The sequence below is a fragment of the Fonsecaea monophora genome (assembly GCF_001642475.1).
Source record: "Fonsecaea monophora strain CBS 269.37 chromosome Unknown Scaff55, whole genome shotgun sequence".
Classification (NCBI taxonomy): Eukaryota; Fungi; Ascomycota; class Eurotiomycetes; order Chaetothyriales; family Herpotrichiellaceae; genus Fonsecaea; species Fonsecaea monophora.
The window spans coordinates 74,004-87,910 of record NW_019173986.1 but is presented as its reverse complement, the minus strand read 5'-3'; the positions used below and the strand labels follow the sequence as shown (position 1 = coordinate 87,910).

At 51.6% G+C, this 13,907-nt stretch overlaps 6 protein-coding genes across 6 annotated transcripts; 3 read left to right on the top strand and 3 right to left on the bottom strand.

Moving 5' to 3' along the window:
- Positions 1-54: 54 nt before the first annotated feature.
- AYO21_07291 (hypothetical protein) lies at positions 55-2,072 on the top strand (the record flags this gene model as incomplete). The annotated part of the gene is made up of 2 exons (XM_022657248.1): positions 55-813; positions 897-2,072. 2 exons carry the CDS (start codon positions 55-57, stop codon positions 2,070-2,072), a joined length of 1,935 nt encoding a protein of 644 aa, XP_022510421.1.
- A 1,530-nt stretch (positions 2,073-3,602) lies between these two features.
- On the bottom strand, positions 3,603-4,378 carry AYO21_07290 (dynein light chain, cytoplasmic; the record flags this gene model as incomplete). Its single annotated transcript, XM_022657247.1, has 7 exons — positions 3,603-3,667; positions 3,733-3,802; positions 3,875-3,901; positions 3,966-4,000; positions 4,091-4,124; positions 4,208-4,230; positions 4,333-4,378. 7 exons carry the CDS (start codon positions 4,376-4,378, stop codon positions 3,603-3,605), a joined length of 300 nt encoding a protein of 99 aa, XP_022510420.1.
- A 468-nt stretch (positions 4,379-4,846) lies between these two features.
- AYO21_07289 (hypothetical protein) lies at positions 4,847-5,509 on the top strand (the record flags this gene model as incomplete). Its single annotated transcript, XM_022657246.1, has 1 exon — positions 4,847-5,509. The coding sequence occupies one exon, from the start codon at positions 4,847-4,849 to the stop codon at positions 5,507-5,509; it is 663 nt and encodes a 220-aa protein (XP_022510419.1).
- Positions 5,510-7,780: 2,271 nt separating this feature from the next.
- On the top strand, positions 7,781-8,092 carry AYO21_07288 (hypothetical protein; the record flags this gene model as incomplete). Its single annotated transcript, XM_022657245.1, has 1 exon — positions 7,781-8,092. The coding sequence occupies one exon, from the start codon at positions 7,781-7,783 to the stop codon at positions 8,090-8,092; it is 312 nt and encodes a 103-aa protein (XP_022510418.1).
- A 490-nt stretch (positions 8,093-8,582) lies between these two features.
- On the bottom strand, positions 8,583-11,266 carry AYO21_07287 (hypothetical protein; the record flags this gene model as incomplete). The annotated part of the gene is made up of 5 exons (XM_022657244.1): positions 8,583-8,977; positions 9,081-9,318; positions 10,053-10,351; positions 10,412-10,747; positions 10,909-11,266. 5 exons carry the CDS (start codon positions 11,264-11,266, stop codon positions 8,583-8,585), a joined length of 1,626 nt encoding a protein of 541 aa, XP_022510417.1.
- A 488-nt stretch (positions 11,267-11,754) lies between these two features.
- On the bottom strand, positions 11,755-13,434 carry AYO21_07286 (hypothetical protein; the record flags this gene model as incomplete). The annotated part of the gene is made up of 1 exon (XM_022657243.1): positions 11,755-13,434. The coding sequence occupies one exon, from the start codon at positions 13,432-13,434 to the stop codon at positions 11,755-11,757; it is 1,680 nt and encodes a 559-aa protein (XP_022510416.1).
- Between the last annotated feature and the right edge of the window lie 473 nt (positions 13,435-13,907).

Below are 13,907 nucleotides of genomic sequence, written 5' to 3'. Positions count from 1 at the left end.
TATAGCTTTTTTGGCTCCAACAGATTCGTTCCGGTGGAAAAGTGAAATTGCCACATGGCGTCGACGGGTAATTATGATCTTCGTTATGTTCAAGCATATCTGGAAGCATATCTCTTAGTGCACCACCTCAACTGCTGTGGCTCGGCCTTTGTGATCCGATTGACCCACATCTCCCCCTACCATCCACCATGCACCATCCAAAAAGTAAACGCGCTGAATGCCGCTCTTCTACTCTTCTTGTTCTTTTTGCTGTTGCTCGCGTCTGATCGAACATCAGTCAAGAAGAATCAATTCGACATGGTTGCCACGCCGTTGGACGAAGAGAAGATGGACAAGGACGACTCCATCGCCGAAGAGAAGGATGGCCAGGACAATATTCCAGAGGCGAATGGCCACCTTAGAGAGAAACACAGCCAGGACAGCGTCAAGGTCGAACGCTTAGGGGCAGACGCAGACAATGACGACGATTCCGGGGACGAAGAAGAACCACCCGTCGTCATAGAACGGGTCTTTAGCAGACGGAGCATGGCCAGCGACCATCCTCACCAACACCAACACCACCATCATCAACCACTGACCGATCTGGATCACGGCATCGTGGGCTGGGACGGGCCCGACGACCCGGAGAACCCTCTGAATTTCCCCCGGCCCCGGAAATGGGCTCTGTTGGGTCTGGTGTCGGCCATCACCTTCGTCTCACCTTTGGCCTCGAGCATGTTCGCCCCCGCCGTAGGCTTTTTGGGTGAGGATTTTGGTGTCCACCAGGAGCTGGTGCTCTCTTTTACCGTGAGCGTCTATCTCTTGGGGTATGTGGTAAGCTTTCCTTCCCCTTCTCGTCCCCGAGAAAAGCAGAAACATGCAGGATCTGGCTGGGCACTGACACACCGGACAAACAGTTTGGTCCGTTGGTCTTGGCCCCGTTGAGCGAGATCTATGGCCGTCGCATCGTCCTCTGCGGCGCCAATATCTTCTTCGTCGTCTGGCAGATCGGCTGTGCTCTGGCGCCCAACGTGGGCGGGTTGATCGCCTTTCGCTTCCTCGCGGGGATCGGCGGTTCCGGATGCCTCACGCTGGGCGCTGGTGTCATTGCCGATCTCTTCGTCGTCGAGGAGCGCGGCCTCGCCACGTCCATCTGGAGTCTGGGACCTCTGTTCGGCCCCGTGGTCGGACCGATCTGTGGAGGTTTCGTGGCCCAGCAGATCGGATGGAGGTGGGTGTTTTGGATCCTTCTCATCGCCAGCGCCTCGACCACCATCGGCATCGAGCTGCTCAACAAGGAAACCTACGCGCGCGTCCTCATCCGGTGGAAGACGCAACGGCTCGCCAAAACGCTCGGCCGCAGCGACCTGGTCAGCTGGTTCGACCGGGAGAAAGGCCCCGTCGGTCCCAAACGAACTCTGATGGACGGGATGCGCCGGCCTCTGCAGATGCTGGTCAAGTACCCCATCGTCATGGTCCTGTCGGGGTACATGTCGTTGGTGTACGGCCTGCTCTACCTCCTCTTCACCACCATCACCTTTGTCTTCGAGCAACAGTACGGCTTCTCGCCCCAGATCACCGGGCTCGCCTACCTGGGCATCGGGATCGGGTTTTTCCTCGGGGCCGGAGTCATCGCCGCCACGTCGGACCGGATGGTGATCAAGCTGACGAAGCGCAACAACGGCCAGTTCGAGCCCGAGATGAGGATGCCGCTCATGATCATCTTCGCCTGCTTCATCCCCGTCAGCTTCTTCTGGTACGGCTGGGCGGCCGACAAGAAGGTCCACTGGATCGTCCCCATCATCGGCATGGTCCCCTTCAGCTTCGGCATGATGGGCGTCTTCCTCCCCATCCAGACGTACCTGATCGACTGCTACCCCACGTACGCCGCGTCGGCGATTGCCATTCTGACGGCGACGCGGTCCCTCGTCGGGGCCTTGCTCCCTCTCGCCGGACCGCCCATGTACGACGCCCTCGGGCTGGGCTGGGGCAATTCTCTGCTGGGCTTCGTCGCACTGGCTTGTATCCCCATCCCACTGGTCCTGGAGCGGTACGGCAAGCAGATAAGGAGCCGGGACAAGCTGGTGCTATGATTGAGCCTCTCTCTGTCCTGTCCTGTCTTGTCTTGTCTACCCGGTCAAGTCTCGTCGAGAGTCAATAATTTCGTTTCGTTTCGTTTCTTTTTCTTGTCTTTTATAAATTGTTAGGCCGGTCGGTCGGTCAGCCGGCCAGCAGGCGTCATGGCCCATCCCATAGAGGAAAGGTGGAAAAAAGTGGAAAAGCGCATAGAAGAGGTCTCAAGCTCCTAAATACTCATACAGGGAGGGAGATTTCAACACTTGTACCTGATATCAACAAATACATACAAATCATATCATCAAGGACCCGGTTGCATGAGCTCAGGTGCCTTGCCCCCCCTTTTCTCCTTTAGAAGTACGAGGTACTAATTATGAGCAGAAGAAAAATGTAAGCGAAAGTAAGCAAACAGGGGAGAGGGGGATCTGCCTCGTTCTCGTATCGTACGAATAGTGTAAGCAGATCAGCCCCAAGCCCGAAGAAGATTCAATCCACTTCCTGATCGACAGCTTCGCTCTTCTTATGTAATTGTCACCTCTCCGTCTACCCTGCTTGCCTACTTGCCTACTTGCCTACCTATGTACCTAATTAACGCGTCGAGAAGGACTCGTTCATCAAGAGATTTGAGTGTTGATATGAACCGAGGTTTAGTTAGAACCAAGGCGAAGCAAAGCACAGCACAGCACAGCACAGCACAGCACGCCCAGCCCCAGCCACGGTACGTGTCTTTGTTACTTGTATTGATAAACACCGTCAACGAGAAAAGGAAGACCACCTCGAGCGATATCGATAGGGATAGTTTCCCCGGTCGAATGCTAGATGCCGAGTAGGCAATACGAGATAATCGAGTTGGTAGGTAGGGATTGATAGATCACACAGACAACTGCGGCACCGAAAGGCTAATATTGACCCCAACTTCAACTTCATCCTGGTAATACCTCTTGCGTGTCGTGTCTGTCCACACGTGCATTGACCTCCCTCATCCTAAGTAGGAGCAAAAGTAAAGAGTATGAGGTAGAGCAAAAGGGAAAGAGCCGAGAGCAAGAGTCCATCGAGGAAAATGGACATAAAACCCATCATCATCTGGCTGTTGAACGTCTCAAACTCAAGAGTGTACCTGTACCTGTACCTGTCAAAGGGCATTCAAGTCTCGGATTGCCACTTATTTACTTTTTGTGCACTCGTCCGCGTCCGCGTCGGCATCGAAAATTAGCATGAGGAAAGGAATGTCCCGAATCTGCTGGCAGCTGGCTGCCCGGTTCTTCTCCCCAGTGTTATATACAACATGCCCTCCCCTGCCCCGGCCCCACCGAGTACAAGCATGTCGAACCACCACTCCGGCTCTAGCTCCCACGCTCTCTTTCCCTAGACCCATATCTACACCCCCATCACCCATCTCACCCTTCATCAATCTTTTGTAGAAGCTGGCGCTTCAAGCAAGCAAGCAAGTGATGCCTCTTATTTCGGTGGAATGCCGTTGAGGACTTTTGTCCCCCCCTGTAACGCCCCGTTGCATTCATGTGCAGAAAGATGCAATTTCTTGCAATCTATTGCGTCTTGAACAGCAGTATGGCGACGTGGCCCAGGTAGAAGTAGATGAAGTGTTTTGTCTCTGTCAATCCTCAATCAGTCACAGCCACAGTCACAATCACGGGTCATGAGGGGTGAAGGACATACCGTGTGTGACAAAACTCCCAAAGTTGCGACCGACTATGCAATGCCAGGTGGCGCCCTTTTTCGAGTCGAACTGCGCGAGGAAGGGGTTTCAGAAATCGTCTCGATTGTATGTCACAGTCATCGGGCTGGGCTGTGCGCGTACCTCTCGTTTAATGTGTTGAGCAATGTCCTATCGCCTTTTGTAAGCATTCACACCCCTCGTGTTCAATGGCGGTTTTGCGAGTATTTATTACCTTTTCGACGCTGAATTTCTCCATTGCCTCTTGGGCTATACACGACAGTCAACAATCCCGTGTCTCTCTCTCTCTTTGTCGCTCTCGCTCTCTTGATGTTCACTGGGGGGGCGCAGTTTCCATACCAACTTCAATTGCTTCTTGTTGCATGTCCTCGCTCTTGAGATGATCCGTCAATGACACTTGTCCAGTCCACGTCCATGTTTTGTTTGGCCGGCGGTTACGGGGGGCGCCGTTCTTACCATATCGACAGATTTGATCTGGGCTGCGTCCGGCAGGTCACATATACATGTTAGCCGTGTGATCGTGGTCGGGGAAGACGAAGGTCAAGGGCATCTCAGCGCAGGAGAGACAGAGAGTGACTTACGCTCCAACTTGACCTTCTTCTCGGGGATTCCCTCGGCGGCGGCCATGATGTCGGTGGACTAAGCACTATCACAGGGGGAAAAGAGAATGAGTCGCAAAGATAAAAGACTGTACAAGCCGGACAACAAAAAAGTCTGCAGCGGAATAAAACCTGTAGGCACGGGCGAACTTGTGGTGATTGATATGAATGAACAATTAAAGCCACGCATGTGCAGGGCACAGGTCGCAGGATGTAAGTCGCAAAAGGGAGCAAATCATCACAAACCGGGGGGGATCGTCAATTGCGGGTTGAACGAATCATGGAACGGCACATCTTGGCGCCTAAAGAGAAGTAAAAACTCACGTGCGACTCACCCAGGCCATGCCGCAATTCACCAGGCTCACCAGGCTCACCAGGCTCTCCTTCCTCCTTCCCATCGACTCCGAACCTCTTGCAACCTCTGTTAATTACAAGTCTGTACCTGCCATCTGCCATCTGCCATTCTAATGCCACTTTTACGTCCCAGGCTTCCATCATGGCGTCCTCGTCCTCGTCCCCGAAAACGTTTGCCTCTCCTCCATCCGAAACCTCTTCGCCGCAAAATGCCATGCCTACACGCGATCGCTCAGCGGGGCGAAATGTCCACATCTACGACTTAAATGATCCTACCACCGTAATTGGCGGCCTACTCCTCCTACCCGGTGTCACAAATGCCAACTTCTATGCAATGATAGAGATCATTGTTATATTCGAGAGCCCTTTCTTTCTACAAAATGAGAACGAAACGAAGATTGAGAAAGACGACCATCCACTTCAACCTGGAAAATATTACATTGTTGCTACCAGTTCTTTTCAACTTAACGATGAGCCATGGCTCGTCCGGACAATTAGTCTAGCTACCGGAAGTCGTGTTGCCGCCTTCGCCGAAGCTGTTCGTTCACGAGACCGTCAATGTATCGTATCCGGAGAGCCTGTACCTACCTTTAATGGAATCGACTTCTGGGAGAAATTCGAAGCTGCGCATATTTTCCCACTCGCCTACGAAGGTCACTGGATTGATCAGAACTACGCTCGATGGATTACAATTCATCCGGAACGAGGAGGATCTATTAACTCAGTACAGAATGGATTGTTACTAGAGCGCGGTATACATAGTCAATTCGACGCATATCTCATCGCAATCAATCCGGATGTATAAGTATCTTATATCGATATAAAGGATTAAGGCTAATATTTTGTATAGGATAACTATAAGGTTATAGCCTTTGGGCCTGTAGGGGGAAACATTGAAGGCAAGCATCTTGATCGGGAGTTATTTACTCGCCCTGATGCGCCTATTGATCCGCTTCTACGATGGCACTTCAGACAGGCTGTCCTGGCGAATATGAGGGGTGCTGGAGAGCCGCGCTTCGAACATGACCTTCCGCCTGGTTCTGATATTGTTGGTCAGATACTTAGGGGTCCGAAGCCAGGTGAAAGAATGGAATTTGAGCTGTTCAGTCGTCTCGGTGCTCAAATGGAGTTGTTTCCGGGACAGTGAGTATTAGGGGAGGGGGAGGAGATAAGGGAGAAGGGGGAGACTACCAATGTAATGCATAGAAGTTTACCTTTCTACGCTGTACCATCCCTAGAAGTAGAATCAAATACCTCAAAAAGCTGATTCCTCATAACCAATGAATACAGGGCGGCATCATCGTCGTCCCAAAGGGGTTGAGCTCGCGGCAGTTTTTACTTATCTTGGCGAGCCAACATTGGGTGACGGAATTAGTATGGCTACAAAGCATGCCGTTCAATGTGTACCAGATCTACCATTGATCATAGTTAACGCTCCTCTATTCACTACTGTGATGGATTAAGAGGACTTCCATCGCCTTGTCGTCATCTCCAGACGCAGCAGAGGGTGTGCTCTCCGGCTCGAGGTAGATTTTTCGAGCTCGCGGCTCCGATTCAAAGATAGCAGCGACTTATTCTTCTTCTCAAAACTGGGGCAAACGCCCTCTTCCAGAACTCCCTCCAATTACTCCCATCCCGGAAGTATTTGCTGACCATCCTCGCCTCTGCTCTCAAGGCCGCCGAGGAAGACGACATCCTCAAGATTATTGATCCCTCGTACGTAGCCTCGTACAACTGGTTGGCAAGAGACAAGCCGACAATCCTAGTTTCAGGTATGTGAACCTCCGCACGAATGACTTCGTCTGATTGCTCTCAGGAAGCCCTCCAAGATGGGCACCTCCATGCTCCAGCCCTAAGTCGGACAGAGGGACATACTTCAGAGACAAGAACGCCTCCCAATATGCCGCATATCCAACGGAGCCTGCCGTTCGCGCCCTGTTCACGGTGAAACCTGACTTCGATGGACAAGAGGTTGATTTATGTCACCTCGCCGTCATTGCAACCACCACGACTGCCTCTCTTCACCCGCTCAGTTTCCTAGAGTGGTATCCCCTGGCGGGTCACACCGGGCACTCAAACTTTATTTGGCCATGAGAAGTAGGGTCTGCTTACCAGATCGCACATATGCTCGCAACGTGCCACCCGTACCCACCCAACACGATGCACCTTTCGAAATTCGACGATCAGGGTCAACTCAGCCTGACTGAGGATCTTCACGACGGCATTCCCGCCTACGCGATCCTCTCGCATATATAAGGGGGACGATAAGGACGAGGTCGATTTCGACGACCTTGAACACAAATCGTTCACGAGTAAGGCTGGCTTTGCGAAGATCCGATTCTGCGGCGAGCAAGCACAATGTCGATTACTTCTGCGTGGATATATGCTGCATAAATAAAGCGAACAATACGCAATACTTAGAAGCCATCAACTCAATGTCTCGCTATTACCGCAATGCCGTCAAGTGCTATGTCTATTGGACTGGGGCGAGGCTCTTAGCCAGAGGCATCAACTCGTCCGGCGGTGGGCATAGTGTTGGGGGTAACGGCTATGGCACAACAATGACATAACAGCGTGGAGAGTCCTGATCAGATAGATTCCTAACTCTATCGATCACTATCTCCTATGTCCTTGTGTGTCTTGTTGGGTGGATTAACAGATTGATCCTGTTGAAGGGTCAAAGAAAGAGGAATCTCAGACCTAGTGTCAGAGATCCAGCCAATCAGTGTCCGGGAGTGTAATCCCGTACCGAGTACATTGTAAGGTACAGGCAGACAGGTAAATCCCACTAATCACGTTTCGGCCTGTAGATTCCCCCATTATTACACTAGGTATTTAAGCCGCTAAGGGTGATTATGTAGCTTGCATGGGGGGTTCTCAGGCCACCTGTCTGGGTACCTGTAAATCTGCCCCAGGATCGGCCTCGTAGCGCCCCAGTGCGCCCCGATCCCATCTTGTCTTTTTGTGCAACATCTCGTGTTGTTGAAATGACTGACTCGCGGGCGATCCTTCTAAACTCACCCGCCATCGTCCTCCACCGGGCAGAATTTCCAATTCTTCAAAACTTTCTCTCACCATGAAGCAAACACACAGTTACACAGCCTCCCATTACGTGAGCGACAACGGCTTTCCCTTGAGCTGGATGTGCCGTTGCTGTATCACCGGTGGTGTCGCCAAAGACAGAGAGGCCGAAATCGAAGAGCATTACTTGCGCAGCAGAACTCAGGCTGGCAAGATCATCGGTCGCCCTGCTGGGCTTCAAACATACCCCAAACGAGCAACCATGCAATACCAGCGGCAATCCCCCGACCCCGACACGACGGTACAGGATTCGCAGAAAGGCGAGCCACAGGAGGCGGCGGCTGAATCCACGACGTCGAACACTTGAGATTTCACGACTTGCGGATTCGCTCCGCCCACCCATACGGTCTTCCGACTACATTGCAGGAGCAGGTCTCCATAGTTTACAAGCAATGTCCATTTTTGGGTACGCCGGGAAACCCCTTTCGGAAGGCTTACTATTGCGACGAGACACACGCTACAGCAGCAAAAGCGTACGACATGAGGAGGATGTGTGGTTCTTTTTTTCTTCTTCTTTTCTTTCTTCAAATCAGTACCTCCTTGTTTCTGGGTTGGCTAGCTAGTTGCAGAAACTCTTGCCAAACTTTCACAGGGATCGCCACTTCCTTCAGGCCCGTATCACTCCGCGGAAATAGATACGTCAGGACGTGTTGTTAGATGAACAGAATGGGCTTTAAATAGTGGAAATTGGTACTTTCTTCCAATGTTGTGGACTCATCAAGGTGCTTTATAGCTGGGCATATATCGGCACTTGTCGAGGGTACATACGTTCCCTATTCCACCACTCCCATCCGACACTACCAGCCCAGCACCAGTTTGGGGTTGGCGTTTTGGAGGCCGCCGAATTGAGTTGCCAACGAACCCATGGTTGACATGGCCGTGATTGCCTTGCCGGACCTTGTCAACGCATCGGCATGGCTGGCGAGATCTCTGTCACCTGAGCAGTCTACGAATGCTTTACCAGAGATTGTTCGCCTCCCCCTTCGCTCTTGAACCTCGACCGTGACAAGCCTGCCATCGGTCCTCTCACCAACAACCACGGCGCAATGTGGTAAAACTTCAATATCATATGAGGCGATCATATCATCCAGGACATGCTTAAGCTCCTCGGTATTTGACATGCTGGAACCAAAGTTAGCTTCGAGTTCGAGGATGTAGAATTTCTGTCTCGCCTGAATATATACGACAACTCCTGTCGGGAAGTGCAGTCGCCGCCTCCCTCCGAGACCAGCCTTGCGTGGAGTTCCGTCCAGATTTGCCCTCCCACCCTTCGAGGGTCGGTCGGGTGGTCCCACGCTGTAAGGTCCGCAGCATGAGGACTCCGCGGTGAGTAGCAGCGCCACCGAGACATGCCTTGGACTGAATGATCAAGACCCGTGACTGTGGCGCTGTTTGCTTTGCGCCTATCGCAGGACTACAGACCACAATCACATCGCAGGATCCTTCAGAATCAGCCATGGACAGGAAGCCATTGATATGGTCTTTGGATTTGCCATTCTCAGTGTTTGGCATCTTGATGTCTGAGTCCAATTGCTACCAAAGTCACCAGGCTTGGACTCGGCCATTGCATATATATTTCCCTTGCTGTGGGATTTCAACGTGTACCAAAATGGCCTTGGCGATAGGTCACCCGCTTCAACGGCTTCGCTCCGCCCTCCGCCCCGCCCTCCGCTCTCCAGGTTACGTGATTCAAGGAGTCCCTTTTTCCACATAGATCAGTATTACTTTAAGGAGGGAGCCATGGTGAACGCTGACGAGGCTTTAGTGGGAAAATTATGTATGGGAAAACACCCAAGAAGCGTCCATTCTGGGTACCCAAGGTGTACCACGATTTTGAGGATCAAGAATCTCCCCTTCAATCGGGGCTTACGCTGTGGCTATTTGTTGATAGAATCTATCCCAGAAGACAGTAGTGAGTTTATTGATCCTTCAACTAGACTACACTTCAGAAATGACCCCAGCCAAAGGTGTCAAGGGCTCAATCGATTTTTCGACCTATGTACGGGGCCCCCCCTTTCCTCCCCAAAGGTGTCGCCCAGTAGATGGTCCCTCATGCGGAACTCTCGAGGGGAGTGGGAAGGGGCTTTCGTTTCGCACCGTAGAGCCTGTTGGAAATGTACTAGAAGAGATTTCAAAAACAGAACATGTCAGTAACTCTGAGTATTGGCTGCTCTAGGGTCTCTGAGTTTTGTTGCATGCAGAGAGCTTCTCTTCGCGCGCACGTCTGGGGGGCGGGGCAGTATGGTTGAGTGAGATATATAGCTTACCTCGCCAGCGACAAAAGGCTCATGCTTCGCAGGCCGGTCTTCATTGACGCAAGTATGAATGGCCTGGATTTTGGTCGTGTAGTTTGGCCCAATGAACAGCGGAAAGGAGTAACGCTCGCGGCCGGAGACGTTGTAGACTCGGTGCAAGGTTGAGCGAAAGACATCGTTGGTCCAGCGAGAGAGAAAATCGCCAATGTTGACCACAAAGGTGCCAGGGATCGGAGTCACTTCGATCCATTCACCCTTTTTCGTCTGCACCTGTAGACCATTGGTCTCGTCTTGACAGAGAATCGTAAAGCCTGCGGCCGGAAACAAGAGTCAGTGTTGGTTTGGTAGCAGGTAGCAAATGTGTTACCTACATTCATAATCCCTGTGTGCCCCGATCCCGGGATGGTCAGGGTCGAGTATTGACGCCGGATATCTGAGTAGCCGCATGATGGCACCCGGTCGAACCAGGAGATCATCAAAATAATCTTCGGGGAGGTCGAGCACAAGGGCAAAGGCTCGGATCATCCGTCGACCCAGATTCAACACCTCGCCGTAGTAGGCGAACAAGTCTTGTTTCCACTGCTCAGGGAAGTTTCGAGGCCAGACATTGGGACCCTTTAGGCCCTCATACAACGGCCATGGCTCGGAGAGGGGAGTCTGGGGGTCGGCTGCGGGCTCGTAGCCGAAGTTGAAGGCTTCCTTCATATCTGCACGCATGAACTTTAGTCCAATGATTACATGGTATCAACATGGTGGCTGAATATTCTCGGGCAAAAAGGACGGAAAGAAAGGAAACACTCAAACCGTGAAAAAAACAAAGTGTTTGGAAAGAAAAACGAAGGAGAGAGGGAGAGAAAAAAATCCTCACCTCCTTTTGTCTGCGGATCCACCGCTCCATAATGAATGTCTTCATACCCCTTGAAGCTCTCGTTCTTGGTCACATACACCTCCATCTTATCCTCAGCCGGCAGGGAGAAAAATTTCTTCGACACCTCAAACGCGCGATCAATCACTTCTTGAGGCACACCATGATTCTTGACGTAGAAAAAGCCGACGCGGATACAAGCATCACGGACTTCCCGCGCCACTGCGATCCGGTCGGTGATTTCCTCGCTGGAAAGACCGGCCAGGTCAATGACGGGGACTTCTTTGAAATCTGCTGCCTCAAGCCTCTTCGCTGTCTGGAGAAGGGTTTCGCCCAGGAGCGGCTCCTGGAGGCTGCCCATTTCTTTTTTTTTTTTGCCTCTTTCTTCAACTGAACGTTGGTGATGTGGAAAAGGACCAAGGTGAGTTCAAGTTTGGGTCGATTCAAGACCCCCTGAGCGTGGAGGGAACGTTCTGGTGGGGAATTGACGGCAAGATTTGTTCCACGACAGAGATATACCAACAATTACTCGAAACGAACTGCGATTTTCTAGACCCTCACTAGGTCGCAATAAATACAACTATTTGTATCACACACAGCAACACAAAGATCAAATGGCATGGCCAGCACTTAGTCGCGTGACCGGATAAGTAAGTGCCTTTCGCTTTGGAGATATGGTTGTGTAACTTGACCTGGCAGGGCCCGCTATCTATACCCCCTTTATCGCCCCACTTCCTCGATATCTCTTCTCCACATTGTCCCTCCCAAAAAGACCATAGTGTATTGCAAGCGATATCTTCCTAGAACCAGCGTGTCTTGGGGAGAAATCCGTCAATTGCCTCCCTACTGTCAAAGCTCTAGTTCTATATGTCCAATGCCTCTAGAAGAGCAGGCTAGCATTGCTGAGGCCTTATCCGATTCCAACAAGCCGGTTCCACGATGGTCAATGCGTCCCTTTGCAACTTGGACACGACAAGTGCCACAGCTTCCGGCTTCACACGACGACGGTACATCGATGCCCGCCTCCCTCAATGCCTCCAAAAGGCTCCGTGTTGCCGGCACTTGGATTGTCTTTTGGCTCGCCAGGAGCGCCGCGGTGAAAGGATCGCCTGAGGTCGTGACTGCGAAAGCCTCAAAGTGGATCTGTTCTTCTGCCAGCCCATATCGCTTCGCCGTTGCGGCAACGTCGTCCATCAATCTGGGAGACCCGCAGCAATACACGTGTGTGTTGGTGGTCACTTTGGACATGATACGGGCGAGGTCCAGCCGCCGTCCCCTTTCTTTGTCATATATTACGAGGCTCTTGCCTAGCTTCGATAGTCTCTCCCTGAAGGGTACCTCATGGGTCGAGCGGACGGCCAGATGCAACGTGAAATTCTCCCCGGATTCCTTCAATTTTTCCGCAGTCGGAAGGAAGGCTGTGATTCCGATTCCACCAGCAATCAAAATATGTTCGTCCGCCTCTGGCGCAAGTGGGAAGCTGGTGGTGATCTTCCCTACTGAGAATACATCTCCCACTTTGGCATTTTTATGCAGACATAGAGATCCTCCACGGGACTCGTCTGCAAGAGCCACGCCCAGCTCGAAGCGGTCCTTGGTGCCACCGACAACGGAGTATGCTCGGATCAGGTCACCCTTGTCTCCCAACTTCAAGCGCACATGAGATCCAGGTTCAACTTTGGGACTCGTCGTTTGAGACTGCTCTCCGACAATCTCGAAAACGAACGAACAGATTCGAGGGGTCTGTCGAAGCTTCTGCACAAGCTTGTAGTCCGACCAGGCCTCCAGAGCAACCGAGTCGTCACCGAACATTCGTTCGTCCTGGTTCTCAAAATTCTTTTTCAACCTGTTCTCGAAGATGGTGATTGATTCTCCGCCGAGGCCTGGAAGATTCACCAATTCGGCCATGACCTCGAAGTTTTTCATTTCCCGGTACAAGTAGTGTTGAACTGCGGCCACCGTCCACTTCGGGTTCAGTCTCTCGACAAGTTTGATTTCGTCGCCCGGTGAAATGTAGCCCTCCTTCAAGACCCGATAGTACCAGCCCGTCCTGCTCTTCATCTGAGACTGCCACGCCATATCCTTGACTTCGAAGCGGTGGTTGAGTTTGAAACAGGGTTGTCGTGGAAGACTGACCTGCACCGTGACTTCTGGACCAATCGTGAGGATGTCTCCAATGCAGATATTCTGTTCATTAGCTGAGGTACTGACCAGGTTCTCCCCAAATCCGCCGACAGTGAAATGCTTCTCACTCCCTGGACACTCTGCTTTCCACGTCTCATAGTGTCTTGCGCAATAGTGAAGCAGCGCCTTGTCCGGCCCTCCGTGGAACTCGTATGCGTGCTCATCTCCCTCGCAACCAAGCTTTGTGACTTTGACAGGCCGAGTATGAGGATTCTTGTAAATTGCCGACTTGACTGGGAGGTGGTACAGTGGTTTGATCTTTCCGGTCCGTACTTGAAGCAATCTTTCAGTCTCAAACGGCAACTTTAGGCCCATAAGGTCTTCTTTTTGTTCGTCTGAAACCATATTTGGCAATCTGCTTCAAGATGGAATTATGAATATATAGCTGACCTTGGCCTCGCGCTGTGTGTGAGAGACGCAAAAGGCCACCTGGAGCCGCCAACTAGTTTGTGGTTGTATTGCAACTATGGAATATTGGCTCAATTGAATCAATTCATGATACTAATTGTCTAGACACCACGAGGTCTAAAACAGCCTACCATGGTCGATCTTTAGGTCATCAGAACTACGTGGTATACACAAATCTCCCATACAAAGCCCCGTGCACTAAGTTTCGACAAGCACCAGTACTGTAGCTGCTGGGCGGGGATCTACGCAAAACTCCGAAACTGGGTTTAGTGTTGGGGCGAGAAGTGAATCTTGGAGAGAGACTTCAATTGAGTTCCGGAGAGGAACGCAGAAAAAGCGGGATCAAAGTACCAAGAGTATACCTAAAAGTATGATAATATGATAAAGTCGAAGTTTGATAAGGGGACGTA